We start from the raw sequence: 20,900 nt of genomic DNA, 5'->3' as shown, positions 1-20,900 counted from the left end.
TCCAGGGGAATACCAGGCTTTCCCAAGTTCTGGACTGTTGTGATTCAATGACTGGTGTAATGTTTGTTTTCCATGAAACCAAGTCACAGAAAACAAAATAAAGCAGGAATACCAGGTCTTGCCTTTTTCATTTTCAGTGATGATTGCTTTATGATTTACTGTGTTACAAAATCATGTTTAGACTGTCAAAGAATAATTTACTGGGAAAATGTTCAGTTATCAATTTCCTTTTTAAGGTTTGTTCTGTTTTTCTTAATTTTTTAAATGTCACTAGGATATCTTGAAGCAACGTTTAGACCAGTTGTTGGAAGAGAACACTAACTTAAAAGCTCATTTGTTAAATGTGGAACAGAATGTCAAAAATGCAGACAGTTCTAGTTCATTACATTTGCAACTAATTGGTGAGTTTTTAAAAACACTTGTTTTAATAACTGTTGTGTCAGAGGCAAACCCTTGGCTGTGTTCTATCTTTCGGTTTAATTTGTTTTGTATATCATGATGCCTTTACTCACACCAAGTACTGCCACATTCCATAAGTACTTCCATGGCAATTATTATTTGTATTACCTTAATGGCTAGGGGCCCTAGATATAGACCAAGACCCCATTGTGATAGGTGCAGTACAAACAGCAAACAAAAAGACAATCCCTGCCGCAAGGTTCTTACAAACTATCTAGGAGGCAATAGATAAGTATAGACCGGAGTACAAGGAAACAGAGACAACGTTGGTCTGTGCACACCAGCAGCCTACCCATTGTCAAGTTTTTTGTAGACATCACAGCAAAGGAGGGATTTGAAGGTAGCGAATTAGGTAGCTTTGTGCATGTTTACAGTGAGTGCCTCCCAAGCATGTGCGGCAGCGTGGTAAAAGGCACAAAGGTGCTTGTTTGAAAATTTAACAATTGGGCAGTGGAGACTGGCATCATGGGCTGATCGGAGGCAAGCATGAACAGATTGACAGCGAACAATAAGTAACGTGGTAGTTGATTTGTGAAGGGCCTTGAAAGTGAACAGAAGCAGCTTATGTTGGATGTGACAAAGAAGGGGAAGCCAATGGAGGGGTTCAAAGAGTGGGGTTACAGCAGAGTGGAGGATGTAGCTCACTATTTTAAAGATATAATCAACAATTTCTCAGCCAAACCACATTTAAAGTGGACAAATTTTCTCTTAATGCTTACTTATTTAGTGTGTGTTTGCATATCCAGCATAGATTCTAAATTTGCTTAGTACCAACCAGAATAGAATAAGGACACATGGCATACAAGTATGGATTAAAGTCCACGGACTGCAACCTTATTAATAATTCTATTAGTGTTAAACTGTGGATCATACTATTAATCTGGTGACATGATTCCCTCTAGTAGCCCTATCAACGAAGTTCCAGTATGCCCAAACAAAAGATGCACTTCATCCACTCACAAACTCCACTCTCCCCTTTCCTCATGAGTAAGTATCAGGACAACAATGAGGCGTGCCATGTAACACAAAGCCTGACATGCTGGTGACATCAGTCTAGTATCAACACATTGAAGTGCCCAGAATCTGGGATAAGGGATAAAGAACACCAGTTGTGCAGGGATTACCATTTACAATTACTATGACCATTTCTCCCCACTAGTCCCTGGGAAGCCAAGGAACCCATCCAATCAGGTATGAATGCACTAATAACTTGAGGTCTACACTTAAAATGCTGCAGCAGTGTTTCAGTGAAGATGCTAATATGCCAATGCGGGAGTTTCTCCTGTTGGTGGAATTAATCCACCTCCACGAGAGGTGGTAGCTATGTCCATGGGAGAGTCCCTCCCATCAACGTAGTGCTATCTACCCTGGTGTTAGGTTGGTATAACGGTCACTCGGGTGTGGATTTTTCACACTCCTGAGCGACTGTTTTACCAATGTAAGTTTATAGCGTAGACCTGGTCTGAGTCTGCTCCACTGTTACACTGATGAACTCTGTCTCTATTTAAAGCACTAGAGCCAGTATATTACCTGTCACTCAATTTCACACTTCCTCCTTGCGCTTTCAACGCAAATTCACATTTGCAGAAGAATTTGTGACCTTTTTCCTTTCTGTGAACATTAAAATCATAATTTATTTGGACAAATGTTCATAAAAATGATGAAAGAGGACTGGAAATGCCATGTGAGTAAACTTTGGTTTTTAATTGAATGAATACTCTCGTTTACTTTTTTCAGGAACCAGCCAATTAGCAAATATCAGCATCTCTGCAGGCAAACAAACATTTTCATGTATAGGACAATGGTAGCTGTATACCGTCTGGAAGAGGCATATATAAACTCATAGAAATAACTGGTGGAAAATCATCCAGTCCATCCTTCCTGGTCAGTGCAGCATTGTTCACTACAACAACATTCATCAGTGCTTTTCACCAATGCTTTCTACATGATGAGTTTCCAGCAGTTAGAACTCATTGTTAGGAAACTTTCGTTTGCTCAGTTTAATACTGAGGGCATTTATTACAGATGATTGTGTTGCGCACACCAATGGTAATTTATTAAGTTGTCCCTTTAGATTTTTATGGTACCTGCATTTTAGGTCTAAAATGATTGACAGAGTCCTTTTTTAAAATTATTTGGTGCGTTACTGAACCTTAGTATTCAATACATTTCTCATACTTTTTTTCATCTAGATACTTTTACTATTTAATTATTTCAGTATCGAAGAGCAGGAAACAATTTACTTGAACGCCCACCTATCCACCTCCAAAAAACAAAGCCCTACTCAGTTTAAAAAAAAAAAAAATCTGAAAGCGTGTTTCAGAGAATCATAGATATGTAGGGCTGGAAGGGACCTTGAGAGCTAAACAGCAGAGTCCAGCTAAAAAGCACTCTCCAAAATTGTACCTCCATTAGAAAAATTGTACTTTCACTCAGACACACATCCACAAAAAGTCTGGATCTCCCAAATGTTGACTTTCAAACAGGTCCCCTGTGCCATATAACTCTTCAAAATCACAGAAAGATAAGTTTATTTTGGGAGGCAGGAGTAAGTTAGGCTAGCTTCCAAGTTAACTATGGAATGGCCACTGCCAGCATTCACCTTATCTGTAAAGAAGAGGGATCTGCAGTAAATAAGGCTCATCGTCGCTAGCTCTAAAACTATAAAAATAAGGTTTCCTGATCCTCTTCCCCTCCTCCCACCAATATAATGCATTGTATTGGCATTTTGGAGCCTGAAGATTTTGGGGTGCTAACCAGAAGACATTACTTTGGCTTAGGGAAATAAAAATGTGTCTGAAGTTCATAATACTCTTATATTAATATAGCACCTTTCAGCCTGGAAGATCCCAAAGCACTTTACAAACTTAACAAGCTACTATATTATACTACTATAAACAGTTTAAAACAGATGGTGAAAATACAACTTACAATGGTGTCATAGGGCAGTCCTGCCTGAGCACCATCTTGCTGCAGGCCACAGCATGACAGGCAGCTGCCTAAGTTTCCTTTCTTCAGACTCCCCAGAAATAGTTCAGTGCATCATCCCAATTGTAATAATAGCCCTTGTGGGGTCACTTATTCCCAAAGTCCCACAAACATAAATTATAACAGATGTCCCACAGCCATAGTCCATATTTTCCCACCATAGTCAAAAACAGTACTTGCAACATACCGGTCCAGCATCCCTCACTATGTCCCAGCTCTCCAGTGCCATTCTCTCCTGACCTTACACCAGGCCGCCCCATAACCCTTTCAACTGTAGTGCCTTCTAGGGAGAGCTGGTGGAACTCCCACAGCCTCTCTGCTGGGAGCTTCCTTGCCAGGGAGCATCCCTCACACAATCATGATGATCTAGTCTGACCTTCTGTACATTGTAGGCTACAGAACCTCATCCACCCACTCCTGTAATAGACCCCTAACCTCTGGTTGAGTTACTCATTTTTCTTCTGGGTCCAGCTATGTAGGTCTGGAGATGTCAGCAGGTAATCTGCTCCCTTGTCTTCAACCTTCTCCAGCCCTTGGCTCCAGCTCTCTGGCTTGAGCCAGCAGGCTGCTTCTGCTTATTCTTCTCCTTCTCCTCATCTTCCCACCAAGACCCAGCAAATCCCTCTTGCTGTTCTCTTGGCCTTCAGCCTTCTCCCAGCCCCCAAATGTACAGTCTGCAGCAGCTTACCTGCCTTCTTCCTCACCGCCAGGCAATCCTCACCTACCCTCATCTTCACAGCTTCTGATTCATCAGCTCTCTCTCTGATCCTTTATAGCTGCCTTACCCTCCTAATTGGCAAAATGGGAACACTTGCTCTGGCACAAGGGAGCTGGACCTGCTTCATTCACAGGGGCCAGCCAGATGGAAACTGCAAGGGGAGGTTTATAGTTAAAATGTAAGTTAAATTTGGCCAGGGCACTGGCTTTAATGCCCTTAATTTTGGAGATCGACCCAACTGCACTGAAATCAGTGGAAAGCCTGTTATTGACATGACTTCAGGCCCATGAAGAATATTTTGGGATCTTTAACTGGCACAAAAGGTCAGGCTGTCAACTGTAGGTCTCATCCAAGGGATGGATATTCAGTCTTATTTTATGCTACTGTGCAATATTTACCCCTCTGAGGTTAGGTTGAATTTTCATCAAGAGATATAGCCTCCTTAAGATATTTTGTCTCTTTGAATTTTAGATCTGCAAAAGGAGAATCAACAGTTAAGAAGTGAAAACATCAACTTGAAACAGCGTCTTCAGCACTATGATCAGATTCAGGAGCTCACTGAGATGTTGCAGGAAAGTCATAGGTATATTGAAGGTCCTGGTCAGAAATAAAAGAAATGACATAAGAAACCCAGATCCTTGGCATATTGAATACTTCGAAATTTTAAATTAATTCTGTATTAAAGTACCAGAGCTTCTCAGTTAAATGTTTACTATGAGTGGAAGATGTTCAGTGTATTTCAAATGTAAACATAGTAGGCCTTTTAGTCTCAGTATTTAATGAACAAGTGAAAGTTTAATTGATGATTTCCTTACTGCTCCATAGTAAAATTTTTAGTCCATAGTACTGAGTTGTCTCTAGATTCTGGTAGCACAAGATGATGCTTAGCAACCAGTCTGCTCAGCCAGCTCTCTACCTCTTAAATTGACAAACTATACAACTAAATCAGGAGCAACATTTTAAACATTTCGTTTGTTTTTTCAAATTTTAAACTGCATAGATTTATACTCAATTGAAACTTCAATAACTTACTATCCTGGAGGAGGGTGGGGCGGATGAATTAAAATGTTAATTACAGAAGGAAAATGATCAGATAACAAATTTTCCATTCTGCTTCATGGCATCTCCACCAGTACATAATATTGGGAAGTAACAAGCAGCAACAAATTGAGATGGGCAGGGGGAAAGAGGGGAATAACGGGCCTGAATTAACACTGTGTTTCTTAACACTAGTGTAAGTCAATTAATTGAGCTAGCCTGGCATTAAAATTGAAATGCTAGGCTGAATCAGCCCCCAAAATATAGAATTCCTCCCCCCTATGGAAAGCAGGACCTGGGCCTATATAAGGACCGCTGCCTGAAGTATGCTTCTACCAGAGGAGGGCTCTCTGGGGGGGATTGAAGTCTATCTTGTAATGTTTTATAAAAGTACACAGGGATGACCTTGTTGTTGCTTTTCAGATTTCTTCTGGGAATGCAAGTGCATTCTCTACTTGTTCCTTTAGCCATCTTGTGATGATCAATCTGCCCATTGATACTGGTACAGTGTGCTGTGATACCCCCTGGAATTAGTTGGTTAGAGGCCTTGTGTGCCTCTCTGATGCAGCACTACATCCATTTTGCTAGTGAGGTGTGAATGTGCTAGATCTTAGGCATTTTGTGTGGAAGGGGGGGGGGTGGAAAACGGATGATGGATTTTCTTCTAGGTCCTGTATAATTGAGCTGGAATGTTGGTGTTCTGCACACATACCTCTTGGGGGAAAAAAACTAAATTTGTATTTAAAGACAGGAGCTGAGAGGGAGAAATTGAGGCTGGCCCTCCCACTGGTGGAAAATAGCTGGGCAGCAAGAAGAAGACAGGACAGAGCAGATGGGTTGCTAAGCAACAGCTTGAGCTGCCTCCAGTTTCAATGCACAAAGGCGACCCATGACTTGGGCTGACTCACTGGAGAGGGGGTGTACAAGAGAGACTATACTATAGACGTGTTTTACGAAGGTGTAAATATTGCTGTCTGTTTTATTTTAATTAAGTGAATAGTGGTGCTCTTTCAAATTGGGAGAACTAGAATCTGAAGTACGCTGTTTATCCCCAGAAGAGATAGCAGCAGAGGTATTGGCAGTGCCAAGTGCCACACACACTGGCCTACTAATGTGTTATGTTTGAACAGTACCCTGGGGATTAGATGGCCGATTTTCTAAATCGAGTAAATAAGTTTCAGCCATATTCTGGCGGGATCATCTCGTAGGAGCAGAGAATATCTTAGTCTCCATGCCCATTTAAACATTGCCCTGTCTGCCAAAACAGTCAGCAAAGAGGGGTTGAGTACTATGTGTTTTTTTGTGATATAGTTACATGCTATTTGAGGAGATGGACTGAAACAACCAATTTATTTCAGTGTAATGTAGGCCTTCTGCCCAATGGTAAGATAACCAGTGGCAGATACTGTGGCAAAAATCCCACAGGGTCTCATAGAAACAACTCACTTTAAGCAGGCCCTGCTATTCTACATTCTATTGATGCGGCTGTAGCATCCCTCACAAAGGATTTGAATCTTCTTCAGCAGCCTATAGAGCTTTCCTGTTAACCACAACTTGCTGGAGTCAGAATGTCCCGGTGTGATAATCTAAAAAACATCAACTCCCAGAATCGTGATGAACTCAAGCCAACACTAAAGAAAATACACCTATCCACTCTGTTTGCGGTGGATGGACTATGGACTCCAGGGGCTGATGGTGAAACTCTGGCTAGGAGCCAATTCTGGCATTTTCTGGTACTGACCTTTGTCCCCAGTATAAATCACCTGAAACAAGTTCTACTGGCCACTAAATGGTCATCTTTTTATGATCTGTAATATAGCTAACAGTTTTATATTATAAACTTGTAATACATGATATGTGATCTACTAATAAGAAATTAATGTTTCTGTCCAGTTATAGAATTACTCATCTGGTGAAAGGATAGAAGGGGCATGACCCCAGTCCCTTTTTGTTGTGTTTTTGTGCTTTAGTAAGTTGCTCTCTGTCTCTCTGTTTTGGGGAGATGCTAGAAGAAGTTCCCCTTATAAACTTTGTTTTCATATGACTTATAATTTTTGGCACTTGTTCTTAGGATCAGTGTCAGTAAATGTCTGAAAGGCTGCTTTATATAACTTCCTTTCAGCATGGTCTGGAGATGGGACAAAACTAGGGGGGAAATCTTCAGCTTCAGATAAAATGGAATGTAAATCCCAATTTTGGATTTGGAAAAACAAAAGCAACCTTGGTCTTGCCCATCTGTGTCCTAAACATATGGGGTGAGAGTCTGTGCTGTGACTCTGAAGGGGGAGGGTTACCATAATAAGATAACATCATACAGTATGTCTATATCTTGGCAGTTATAAGGATTTCAGAATTAACACAACAGCTTATTTTATAGTTGTTTCAGTGGCTAAAAACTAGTTGGCCAGAGCTTCAGTAATGTAAAATACAATTTTACATCAGCTGAGGATTTGGCCCAGTGAAGGCAAACTTGTTCATATGGAGAGCACTTCTATTTGAAATGTATTATTGAGACTATTCTTTCCAGTAGGGAATGTTTACTTGGTCATAAATTATTCCTAAAAATCTCTCATTGATGTCTCTCTTCTTTTCCACATTCAAAGTGGGGAAAAAAATAGCCACAATAGTTTATTCTGTAGTAGAATTACAAAGAAATAGTAGCACCCAATAGAAACGTGAAAGGAAGTTAAAAGAAGTAAAATGGTTGAAATAATAAGCACAATTAGTTGTTTGGATTGTTTATTTGCAGAACTTTGGTTTCTACCAATGAGCATCTCCTGCAAGAATTAGCAGAGACGCGTACCCGACACAGGACTGAAGTTGAGCAGCTCCACTGGAATTACAATCAGTTAAAAAAAACAATGGATAAACATCCTCATAGCAACATGGACAACAGCAGGTGTTAGTGACAATACAAGGAAATTTGTTGTAAAATGATTTATAAGAGGTGATAGCAAACATTTACGACTACACCATGAGCTGATGTCTTTGATACCTTTTATTTATTCAAAATTGTTTTTCTGTCTTTGTGCATAGAAATTGTTCAGCAGAGACTTTCCAGAACAAATCTTCACTTTCTTTTTTACAGAAACATGGATGTGCATGAGGGCAGTTTAAACCCAGTCAGAAATTTTGGTTGAGCACTTTCAGTCCAGAAGTCAGAGCTACCTAAAGCTAAATGTGAGTTCAAAATTAGAACTATTATCTTGAAATCAGGGCCATAAGTGCCAATGGCTGAGTTAGTTCAGAAGGACATAGCACATATTTTTTATATATAAATGTAGTGTAACATAAGTTGAATTATAGCACTGATCTGTACTTATGCACTGGGTACTGCCGTCCATATTATCAAATGTAATATTAAACATGGTTTAGAAGGGAAACATTTTAGGGAAAGAAAATATTTACTGCTTGCTCTTTCAATTTCACTGTGGATGAGCACCTGTAACAAGAGGTGAAACTTTACAAAGAATGTATCTGTGATAGTCCTTTGGCCTATGTGTGATTGATAGTTACTTTAGTTATTCCATTACAAATAACACTATCAAACATTTTCCCTATACAGCCATTATTGTCTAAAGCTTTTATTTTACTCTCCATAACCTTACTGAGTATGAGCTGTACTCTTTCACCTACAAGTACAGTAAGAGTCACATTCTCTACTGAGACCCACCCTCTCTGGACTCTCAGGCAGCACAAAGAGGGTGGACTCTAGTCAGCAGAAAATTCCCCTGTCAAATGTGCAGTAAATAATCTTGTCGGATTTTTAAAAAATAATTAGCAGTTAATATGTGATGCAGCTTACTCTCTTCTGCAATATAAATGGATCAGGTATAATCTGTTTTTTACTGTAGTCTGATTCATAACTTTCTTGAATATTTTTCTCGTTATCTTTTTCTAATAAAAGAAATTGAAATTATTTGATCTCCTACTAATTACTCAGTTCTGATACATAGTAAATACAAGTCACTTTTACTAACAGCTATTCTTGAGTTAAGCAATATTAAAAGTGTACATGTAACTTTAAAAAATGAAGGGTTTTTTTGTAGTTGGATTAGTCAAAAGGATTCTTGTACTTGAGACTTCCCATAAGTAAGAGATTGTAAATTATGTAATAATCAGGACCGGTATTTTTAATTAATATTTAACATTTGAATGTGCCAGTTCCCAGGAGACCGCTATATATGCTTTTCCTTTTTGGACTCTTTCCAAGGAACTTAATACATAAACAAACCTAAAACAAAAATCATACCTATGTACTAATAGCAGTCGCCTGTACATTCATGGTAACTTAAGCTCTCATTAATCATATTCATCATGTGGGCTGTCACTGGGTCATGACTGGCACGATTCATGGCCAGTCTGAATATGATAAGCAGGGTTGGGTCTAGTTCCTATTTAGATAGAAGCTGTGGAACAAATTCCAATGACGCTGCCTGGATATAGACAGCTAGGCTGTGGGATCGGGTTAATAAAGGAATGAAACGTTGAGCTTGGAACAGAAGCTCATTTATCTAATTTTATTAAAATTTGGACCGATTTAGTCATGGTACAAAACTATTCATTAAACAGCTGGTTTTTGTTTGTTTGTTTTAAAAACCTCTAGCTTCTCCCCGACCCCTCAATTTAAAAAAAAAAAAAAAAGTTGCCAACATGCCCATGCTGCAAGAAAGGCTGTAGGTGATTCAGAAAGTTGCCCTTTCCCCTTGGCTGGTCCTGAACCTCTGTGTTAGCATAACATTAATAGCGCCTCTAACGGGAATGAAGCTTCCTTTCCAATATCCTGCCAGCTTACTCTCACTGTAGATACTATGAACCTTTTTATGCAAGGGTTGAAGTGTTAGCCCCAGCCTCCTTGTTAAATCCAGTTTGAATCATTGTCCATTCTGTCCATCAGGACAATTCCCCTTGCATCTCCTTTGGTTACAGTATGCTTCACTTTCTGTTTTAAATGGATGTGTAGTGTTGCTATGTACTGTTTTCCACCCCCATAGACCAATTTCAATGGTGGCTGAAGTGACTCCTGTAAATGATTTGTCTCTCTCACCAACGGAAGTTGGACCAATAAAATATATTGCCTCACCCACCTTGTCTCTCTAATATCCTGGGAGCAACACAGCTCCAATAACACAGCATAAATATAAATGATAAAGTCTTTGGTGATACTCCATAATGCATAGTATTGTATAAATACATTGTAAATACTAAGAGATTGTGCACATAATGTAAAGCCAGCAGATCATTACTTTTTCCTGGTGCAAATTTCCACCTTAATATTAGCATAATATTTACACCCTAAATGGCAGAGGTAAGGCCAAGGAGCTCACTCTTACAATGGACAGAGCTTGAAGAAGGAGGGGTTATCCATGAGAGTGATGTAAACACATTTGCAATAAATTAGCCAAAACCCTGTTTGTAAGCTCCCAGTGATGGTTGCTGTTAGAGAGGGAAAGGGACTTGGGTTTCTAGCTGGGTGAAAAGGATTGTGAATATAAGAAACTGAAGTAAACAGAAGTCATTTCAATTACCATAAATAAGGGCAGAGGGAGGAAAGGAAAAGCACAAAAAGTGAACAGGAGCAAAAGAGAAACTAGGGAAGAAAAGAAGTCTCAAAGCATAGAAATTGCCCCTGTCGTCTGAGGGTATGTCCTCACAGTACAGTGAGCTCAGGTTCTTAGTCACGTGTTGCCCCTGTAGCCCCCTCTCATCCACAGACCCAAACATCTCACCTGAATTTAGTGGTGCTTGCATTCAGGCACAGCTGGGAGTATGGGTTAGAGCCTGCTTTCATTCTGAGTGGTAACCAGCTGACTTTGCTGTGAGCATACAAACTGACTCACTTCAGCACTGAGAGTCCTCCACTGCCTTCCCACAATTCCCCCCCATATGCCCAGAAGGACAAACAAGCTTGCCCATAATTCACTAGGAAAGAATCCTAGCACTTACAGCAGCATAAAGAACCATGGGATATGCCCCCAGAAGCTCTAGTGCCAAATGGAGAAGTGCAGCATCATTGATGACAGAGTAACTGAGGTATGGCTTTGCATTGTGGCTGCTCACGCCTGGGCTACACTAACTCGGGGCCTCAGACTCAAGTGCTGATCACTTAGGGTACCTGTGTCATGAAGACATATGTTAATGGTATGAAAACAAACAGAAAAATAAGAATCAGCATCTAAGCCAGGGTGAGATGTAGCATAAGCACCATTTACTGCTATCATTTCATGGCTTAGGAAAGGAAATTGGTCTTGTCCATCTCATCTATGTAATTTCATAACTCCATGGACTGATTTGGGGAACTAGACCAGGGATATACAAATGGACAAACAAGAAGGTGCAGCGGACCGGGGGAGTTAGGTACACTTGCCCAAAGTGTTCCAGCTACAGTAACAACGACGATGTTACCTTTGTGTTTGTGCTTGCAGCATCCTTTGATGTTGAATGATTTTTTGTATTTGCAGTTAGTGCAGAAGCTTGTATACCAGCTGTGGTGGCAAGTTTTGTACACTAACTCATTTTACATTGTGGAAAAACAAACCGCCAAAAATGTGCTATGTGCATAATGTTTTCGTGGCTGCAGAAACTCACAAGCACAAATCACATTAATGGGAGAAGCTTTCACTGAATAGTCCAAATTGTCTGGAAATGGAGGCAGGTGTACTACAGCACCAGCCTACTTTTAAATGATTCCATACAAATACACCAACCGGGTAACCCCTACATGTTCTAGGCATGCTAAGCTGACTATAAATAAACCAGCAGCTGAGCTCAAAAGATGACTGGGCTCTAGCAAAGGAGCTAGTTTGCTAAATCAGCTTTCAGATAACACACAGCATTTGCTTCTTATCAGATACAAGCACATACAAGCACATTTTGGCCCTGTAGTGACTCAGGGCAGGGGCCCTCTCACTCTGGGTCCTTGGGAGGGCCCCCCCCCCCCCCCCCCCGGCCTCACTACAGGCACCAAATGCCCTTTGACTAGGAATGGCAGTGTGGACTTCGTTTGGGTTTATTTGCTCTGTGCTGTATAAAAATGCCTCACTTATGAAGGCCATTTAGCACTGAAACGTTCTCATTTTTCTAAGAGTGAGCTTCTATTGCCACATTGCCTTGGATACATAAACAGTACACACCACTTTTGCCTTATCAGTATTTAATTAGCAGGCAAACAGAAATATTTATGTAGTTAGTTAGTTGTGAAGGAAATAGTCTGTGCTGGCCAAATTCTCAGTTACGCCTGCACAATCCCACTGAAGTTCTAGTGTTTGTAAAGCTGTACAAGAGGGCAGGATCTGGCTTAATGCTTTTGCCACAGACCCAGGCAGGCTTCCTTTGCTGGCTAACCCCCAATCTGCTGCGAAGGAACCCAACCTCTGGATTCCCAGGTATTTTAAACGCCTGGAGGCCCGTCATTGCCTCAGTCTTCGGGTCCCAGAGCACAGAGCCTCTGGCTAGCATTCCCTCCTGAGATCTGGAACCTGCCTATGCTTAAGTGCTTTGCTGACTAGAGATGGAGTTACGAACATGCTTTAAGTTAAGCGCACACGTGCTTTGGTGAATTGGGGCTGTGGTTACTATGCTGTTAGCATAACCACTTAAAAGATGTTTGGCTAGTTTTAGAGCCTTCAGTCTCAGATAATGACAGTCTCATATACACATCTCAGGATTATACAATCTGTATCTCAACCAGATTGGTGCACCGTAATGCAGGGATTCTCAAACTGTGGGTCGGGACCCCAAAGTGGTTATGATCCTGTTTTAATGGGGTGGCCAAGATTGGTGTTAGACGTGCTGGACTCCGGGGCCCAGGCCCAACTGCCTGGGGCTGAAGTCAAAGCCTGAGTCCCACCACCCAGGGCAGAAGCCCTCGGGCTTCAGTTTTGGTCCTTCCCCCACCAACTGGGGGTAGTGGGGCTTGGGCAGGCTCAGGTCACCCCCTTGTGGAGTAATTTTTGTTGTAGGAAGGGGGTCATGGTGCAATAAAGTTTGAGAACCGCTGCCATAATGAACTTGAGTTGATTTTTCAGTATCAGGCTAATTAAGGAGTCAGAGTCTAAGTCCTACTCCAATGCAAATCTCTTGGCAGGGGTACAGCAAGTGTGGGGGATCCTCTTCAGTCTTAGATCCAGCACAGCTAGCACCTCTGTCTTCCTACCCACAACCCCGGTACAGTAGGGGCATGGTGGGGCAGGCAGAGGGACCAGAACATAATGCGCTCTGAAAATGAATTGGCAAATGGACCCTAGAGCACTGGAGCTACCAGGTGTGGTTTGGCTTAGCCCCCAGCTTGCTCTAAGATGTACTTGGGGCTGGAGTCAGGGGGATAATCATAGAGCCATAACCAGCTCTCTGACAGACCCCCCTCTCTGATGCAGCTCACAGAAGCTAGAGCACAGAGAATCTGGCCAAGATAATTTTACATATTTTAATTAAATAATACTATGTTGCATAGACAGCATACATATACTGTGTGTACAAAGATATATACATGGAATTACACAAATACCCATTTCAAGAGGCTGCGTTTATGTCACTGGAAATCCCAGGCTCATTGTGTCAGTCAAAAAAGCCCAAAGGAAATAGCTGCAGGTCATTCTCTTGAAATTCTGTGGGATTTGGACACTCAGCTCAGTTGGACTCCTTTGAAAACCCTAACCTTAATTTCTAGGTTCCCAGTGAAGTAGAATAGTGGACTGTAAAACACCCTTTCTTTAGAGGTTTTTGAGTTTAAAAAACTGACCTATTAAAAAAAAAATTTAAAAAAGCTCCAAAAAATCATGTTTTATTTGATTGCTGCTGTTCGGGTGACCTACCACACATGCTCAGGGATCACAACTTCACAAATAACAGAGTTCTTTGAGGCAGTCGTGTTGGCTACAGGCGGAGGCCTCTATGGAGAAATGAAGGTCATCGGAGGTTTTCAGTTCTACTTCTCAGATTTTAGCCAAAGACATTTCCATAGGTGTGTTGAGTGAGTGAGTGAGTGAGTGCAAATAGTATGTATGGGACAGTTCGGTGGTATGTTGCACTATAACATGTTCAATCAGTTTGATAGTAGTATTGTGATAAAGTAGGAAAGTACCATGTACAGCTTCCAACATAGTACTTCTACAGCTCTTTAACAGCACAAAGTTATTGTGATATTATCTGCTAATTGTTAATACTATTTTAGTGTATGTTCTGATGAAATAGCTTCATTCTATTACTTTTTATCATACAGCTCTGAGGCACTGAGGAATATTTATACTTATGGATAAAGGGTCTGTGATTAAGTTAAAAACCTTATTGAGTACAGTCTTCTTTTTTTGTTTAAAATAATAAAACAAGATGTTGCAAGGTTCAAAAGTCATTGAGGGTGAGCAAATGCACCATTGATAGTTACATCTGCCCAATCATCCAACAGGCAGGACAGTTACTTTCTCCAGAGGCCATTTGCTCCGCCAGGAAAGGAATGCGTTTGCTTTTCCAGAAGGGATTATATTTATTGACGGCTCTTCCTGGGAGTAAAGCATTTATTGTCACAATGCTTTCTGTCAACAGTAGAGTAGCAGCCTAGGAGCTTGAGATCAGAGCCCAGTTTAAGTACTGTGACTATCCAAACTTCTGTTCACAATGAACTTGTATTCATTTTTATATTTTCAGAACTCGAGAATGCTCATTATATAGTCCTAGTATCATAATATTGCTTAGCTCTTACACTAAGCATCACTTTTCATTTTCACAGCACTTTGCAATCATTAACTTATCTTCACATCACCACGAGTAAGATAAATAAATAGGAATAATGATCCCCCTTTTGACAGATGGGGTTAACTAAGGCTGAATGGAAATGTGTCTTTCAAAGCTAGAAGTGGGGGTGTCAGTCCGTGAAGTGTTTTTAACGGTAGTTTATTGCAGTTACCTTAACAGCTAAATTACAAAATGACTTGTAACAGACAGTTTAACTAATGGTTAGTGTCATTTACTTTATGGAAACAAGAGGCTAACATGTATTAACAGATTTATTGATCACTTAACCGCCTTAAGATACAATTTTATACAATCAGCAGCAGTAGCATACATTATGAAAAGCTATACTCCTAAGAAACAATGGCGTACACAATATGAAGTTTACTAAAAGTTTTCAAAACAAGCTTTTACAGTGCTAAACAGACTACTGCCATACTTGAACTTTTCCTCTAAACATCAGGAATAATGTTGTTTACTTGACAAAGTAGCTTGTCCATGGTTAACGTGGTTTTAGAAATCAGCCGGACAACTTTAAAAGGTTTAAACATCCACAACATTGTCATTACTTTAACATTCACACTGATAAAGTGATATATTTAATACTTTATAGCATTATTAAACAGTGTAAAAATATATTGCATATATATATATTTGTTTCCTTTTTCCTGAAAAAAACCTAGTACAAACTAGTAGTATACGATTCCCTTTCAAGTGTCTGTCTTTATTTTTTTTGTTAGACTGAATAGTAGTTGAAATGAAACTAAGATCTGGGAACAGAGAATTACTGATGTGCTCCCTCATAACCTCTGTCATAGCTATTAACCCCTTGGCTCACTGGTGGGTTCATCTTTCCTGCCATTAAAGCCAGCGGATGAAATCCTGTCCCCATTGAAGTCAATGGGGCTTTTGCCATTGACTTCAATGGGGCCAGCATTCCACCCGGTGTGTTCTGCAATGAAAAATGCATGGCTCCCTTCATCAAGAGGTGAAATACTGCAGTATGTTTAGCCACTACAGTAAACATTAAGAGATGCTACACTCAAATTGTTCATTTGCAATAATGAAAAAAAATCAGTGATAAATTAGTCAGAAAAAAGTAAACTTGTAAGGTTAAATGATCTTAGTTTTTTACAATGTTGAAAATTTCACAGTGGACACAGTATGCTAGTACAGATGAATGTTAATGTTTGCAATACTAAACATTGACTATAAGGTAATCATAAGCACACAGCAGCTTCCTGGTTTTCTGGGCCAAGATGAAAGACATAAAAAGGAACAAGAAATGATCAGATTAATTTTAGCTATTTATCAGGCTTTACAGGGCTCCAAGGAAGATGAGAATAAGACCTATCTCTATGTTGCAAACAACTATCTGACACAGATTGCGGCTACTACTCTAGCCAAAGCAATTCTCCTTCCACACCAGTGGGCAGGTCCTGACAGTAAGCACATCCAGACATATGTAGATCTGAGACAATATAAGCCAAATCAGATGTGTATATTGGAACAGGATGAGACAGATAAAAGATGTAATTAAAGAGCAAAGGATAATATGCATAAATAAATGGCTATGGCTGAAAATGAATGATAAACATCCAGAAACTGAATTCAAAAAATATTCCTCTGTATAAATATATATTTTTCCGGTGATGTTTAAATTTATGACATGATTAAATCTTGATGAGGATAAACCTCAACCTATATACCCATCATCGACCATTTTTTTAATCTGCAGCATTTCGAGCCAAACAAACCACTTTATACTATTGGCAGTATGGGGGAAAACCTCCCGGTGGATTTGTCTGCTGAGGCGAATATATTCTGAAGCCAGCACAGAGAAAAACACTCTCATGTTACACACTATAATTTGTTGTTGTTTTTGACTTTGTAACTTCATGTAATTCACTGCTTAGTGACTGTACTTTGTCAACAGCTTTAAGCTCTTCTGTGTGTGTCCAGGCTTTTACACAAGGCCTTTATATAGTTAGTAAGAATAATTTACCACAGAAAAATAAAAGGCTGTATTTGATGACTGCATTAACACCAACAGTCTTTAACCGAGCCCATGCTGAACTATTTCATATGTTTAAAATAGCACTTGAGCAAATACCAACACAAATTCATCTACTGTAAACTGGAACCTGAAATAATGCACCATCATCTGGGAGTAGATCACCCTTCTGTCTTGCCTCGTTTTTTTAAACCATCCGTAGAATAACTCCTAGTTAAAATGGAGAGTTATGTGAGGCATGTGAGTATATTTTTTCAAGGCTGTATTTTTAGTTAATTTGAATATAACTTTATTCATGTGGCACTAAAAATCAAAAGTAATTGAATCTTGAGCATGCATTATTAAGAACACTGGCTGAAATAACCACTGAGTGATGGGTCTCTTTAAAACATATATTCAGAAAAAAATTAACAGTACAATGAAAACGGCTTCCTTCAAGTGCCATGTACTTTTCAGTTATTCAGGAAGTTAACAGATGCTTATACATGTATTTCAAAAATTAACTCATCACCTGATGAGTGATTGACTTCAGTGGAGAGTGCTGGATGATCAGCACTTTTCAAAATCAGGCCAGTTATTTGGATACTTAAATAGGAATTTAGGAGCTTAACTTTAGACACCAACTTTGGATAATCTTGGCATTTGTTTGTATACTGTTTACATTTGCCCAAATAGATCTGTATGCATGAGAAAAGGTGGTACAGTATAATATCCATTTCAGAGCGGCATTAGAACACTTCAATACCACCATGCATGTGTCAATATCCAGCAAATGCACTCACTATTTTCCTTATTTTTAATCAAATTGCCTTGTGTTACAGCAAAAATCCACTTCCCCTTTCCTGCTTATGTGGGGTAAGGTAGTTTGAATGAAATAAGAGCTAATCCAAACCCCAAATTAATTCCAATCCTTTTTTTCCAACGTTAACAAAAACTAAAATTAAACTTGTCTTTTTACCTTGTTTTGAAATCCACCTCTCTTGCTTCAGTGCAATATAGATGAGGAAATATTGGAAAACTATGAAAAAATAGCTGTCCTTGCAGTATCCCCACGGCTCCTGATCTCATGATCAGTTCTTGGGCAACGGAGGTTCTGTCTGCAGTGCATCCAAACCTTCGGAGGCTACCCCATCACTAGTTTGAAAGGCAACGTTTCAAGAGCTTCCTTCTTATATTCCCATTGCTTTGGGGATCTAGCAGGTGATTGTGATGGTAGTAGAGTGTCTCTTGCTGCCTTTATGGATAAAAATATGAAAACAGCCTAGGCCCTATTTTCAAATATTTGGGTGCTCCAATGGTCATGTGGGCATCAAGTGCCAATGTGGGATTTATTTAGGTGTCCAACTGAGGCACCCAGTTTGATTACGTGGCTTGTAGCATTTATTAGGAGTTTAATGCACATTTGAGCTCTCTGCACTGATGTTTCATATTTTTACTTTTTGGGCTTGTGTAATCATTATGGGCCAACACCTTAGGCCCAGTTCCACAGGAATAAAAGGACACATTTTTAGTCCTTTCCCCCCCAGAAATACATGGGCTCTGCACTGACCTGATTGTTGCTGAGGATGGCTGGCCTGGTGTAGTGGTCTGTACAGTAACTACATACCCGCCTAACGAAAAAGGGCTGCAAAAGTGCATGAGGCCAAAGAGCTCAGGGTATGAATTGGGACTCCCTGCCATGGATAATTGTAAAATGTTGCCTGGCGGGCATGTGAGGGCATCCATTCTGGTGACCTATTGTCCTCGCCCTGACTGATAGCTATTTCCTTTCCTGGTGGAACATCAGGGAGGCGTGCTCCTGTGATGTTACCCCCCTCTACTCTGTAGCTGCCCTGCAACGTAGTTCAGCGAGGGACAGAGTTGTGGACGCTGCCCTCCAGAACCAGGAACGGGTTAGACTTCTGTGCAGGAGCTATAGAGCTGCCCTGACAGGGATTTCTGTCCTCCATTGTATGGAGAGGGCTTTGCAGCATTAGAGCCACACAGCTCTGGTCCGGTTTTGTGGAAGGGCCAGGATTTGGCCCTGGTAGCTTTAAGTTTTGGATCAGCACGCATATGGCACAAATACTAGTTACATCTACAGCGTCGGTACACACACATACACACCTGCTAACAAACATGTACAAATCTTGGGTATTATATTACTCACTACTGAGCAATTGGCAGGGTACGTAAAGTACTTCCAGTTTGCTGTACAAAAAGGTGTGGTTACTTTGGCACACACTCAAGGCTAATAGTTTGGAGGGCATGTGCTAATGCATGCAACACATTACATTTTCTCCTTATTATGAGATCAAAATGGTTTGTTTCTTGGCCAATGGAGGGCAGAGAACACCTCTTCATGATTACAAACAGGACACAGATAGATGCCCCCAACAAGTACATCCATACATCACTGTAAGGCAGGGTTATGCTTTAAATATCAAGCAATATGGCATTGCACACGGAGGCACAAAGAATCAAACTTTAGTTTGTAATAGTTAATAGCCTAAAAGAAATAAAAATTGGTTTTCAAATTAGTTTTAAGATGTTTGGGGAAGGGTCAAGTATATGGGGGTACACCCAGCACCGCGAACCAAGTCAGTAAAAATTACTGGTAGATCTGAAGCATGAAATGAAATGTCAGGTGCTGTAAATTAAAAAAAAGTGAATAGAGTGAGCGGAGGAAAAAAACCAAGCATGGTTCAAAATATTTATTGAAGGTTTAGGCCTCCTATAACCCCAGCACGTTTTCTTGTTGACATAGATCAATAGCATGCGCCGGTGCCATGCTTTAGCCAAAAATATCTTCAGATGGGAATCCCTAAGCTGCTTTGGAGAGGCTTTTGAGTTTGAAGATACCAAACAGAAAACCAGCAATAAATCTCTTACTGAAACCACACAGTTACTAGGAAATTTTGGTGAACTGCAAATATTAAATCTGGTGGCTTTATCCTGGCCAGTCTCCCCCGCGTAAAATATTTACTTAATCTGAACTCATAAAAATATTTTATTAGAATTCATCATGTAATAGCTCATGCAGAAGAGCTGTTAAAGCAAAATTGCCCTTTTAAATGCATGCGTTATTTTAAGGCTGTTGTTAGAGCTTCCGTGGCCATAAATAAAAGGACAAAAACGTCCATTACTGAATGCTCTATATAAATGTGATTACTGGGGAAAAATCCTAAAGCGTGAGAGAACTACACTGACTAAACATTAAAGCACATCATGTACTCAAAATAATTTATTAAACTAGCACTAAAGCAAGAATCAAATCTGATTTTTGTGTCACTTCACTTTTTAAAAATCCATTTGTTTCTCCCAGTCAGCACTTTAATTTCTTGGGCCCTGATCCTGCAAAGACTCATAATGCATGTGCTTAACTTTGCACTCAGGGTGTAAAGTTAAGCACATGTGTAAGGCTTTGCAGGACTGGGCCCTGCCTTGGTGTTAACGTAATCATAAGCATATTATGACTTCTGTATTTGGGGGTGGGGAGGGGCACCTCCAGTCAGGCCAACAGTGCCTGCCCCAGGCTTGCAGTTTTCGGGGGGGGAAGGGGGATAACGTCCCCTGGTCCCCCCAGACTACACCTATGAATGGAATTTATTTTTAAATTAATTGTGTTCGATTTGTTTTTAAAATATAGATTTTGATATCTGCAATACCACATTTGAAGTACCTTGTCATGTTTCAATACTATGAGCTTCAAAGGATGCAAAATCAAATTATAAATGAAAACAAAAGATGAGGACTGCAAGATTTGTACAGTGACTTTTGTGTGTGTGTGTGTGAATTGAGAAGCATTGGGTGCTTCAAATCAAACTGACAAGAATGCAGTCAGATGTAACAGACTTAGATGCATGGAAAAAGATCACAAGCAGAAAACCTGCAATGTACACAGATCCTGCCTAGGGACCATGCCATTTACCCAGCCTAGAGTAATGGTGTACAATAGAAGCACACCTACTTCTACAC

General features: G+C 40.2%; 1 protein-coding gene across 3 annotated transcripts in view; it reads left to right on the top strand.

Moving 5' to 3' along the window:
• Positions 1 to 20,900, top strand: part of CEP72 (centrosomal protein 72) — a 67,759-nt gene that overhangs the window by 40,911 nt on the left and 5,948 nt on the right. The window contains exons 12-15 of one of the 3 annotated variants that reach the window (XR_014710465.1): positions 275 to 401; positions 2,197 to 2,343; positions 4,637 to 4,748; positions 7,953 to 7,976. Coding sequence is in view for 1 of the 3 variants with exons in the window: in XM_084620895.1 (XP_084477021.1) it covers positions 275 to 401; positions 4,637 to 4,748; positions 7,953 to 8,109 (396 nt within the window). In the remaining 2 variants the exon portion in view is untranslated. Of the gene's footprint in view, positions 1 to 274; positions 402 to 2,196; positions 2,344 to 4,636; positions 4,749 to 7,952; positions 9,080 to 20,900 lie in introns of those variants that run through there. The other 2 variants (XR_014710464.1, XM_084620895.1) reach the window with 2 other exon arrangements.

Source organism: Lepidochelys olivacea (assembly GCF_965140295.1).
Source record: "Lepidochelys olivacea isolate rLepOli2 genome assembly, chromosome: 2".
In the NCBI taxonomy this organism is placed as follows: domain Eukaryota; kingdom Metazoa; phylum Chordata; order Testudines; family Cheloniidae; genus Lepidochelys; species Lepidochelys olivacea.
This window is presented reverse-complemented; position numbering and strand designations above follow the sequence as displayed.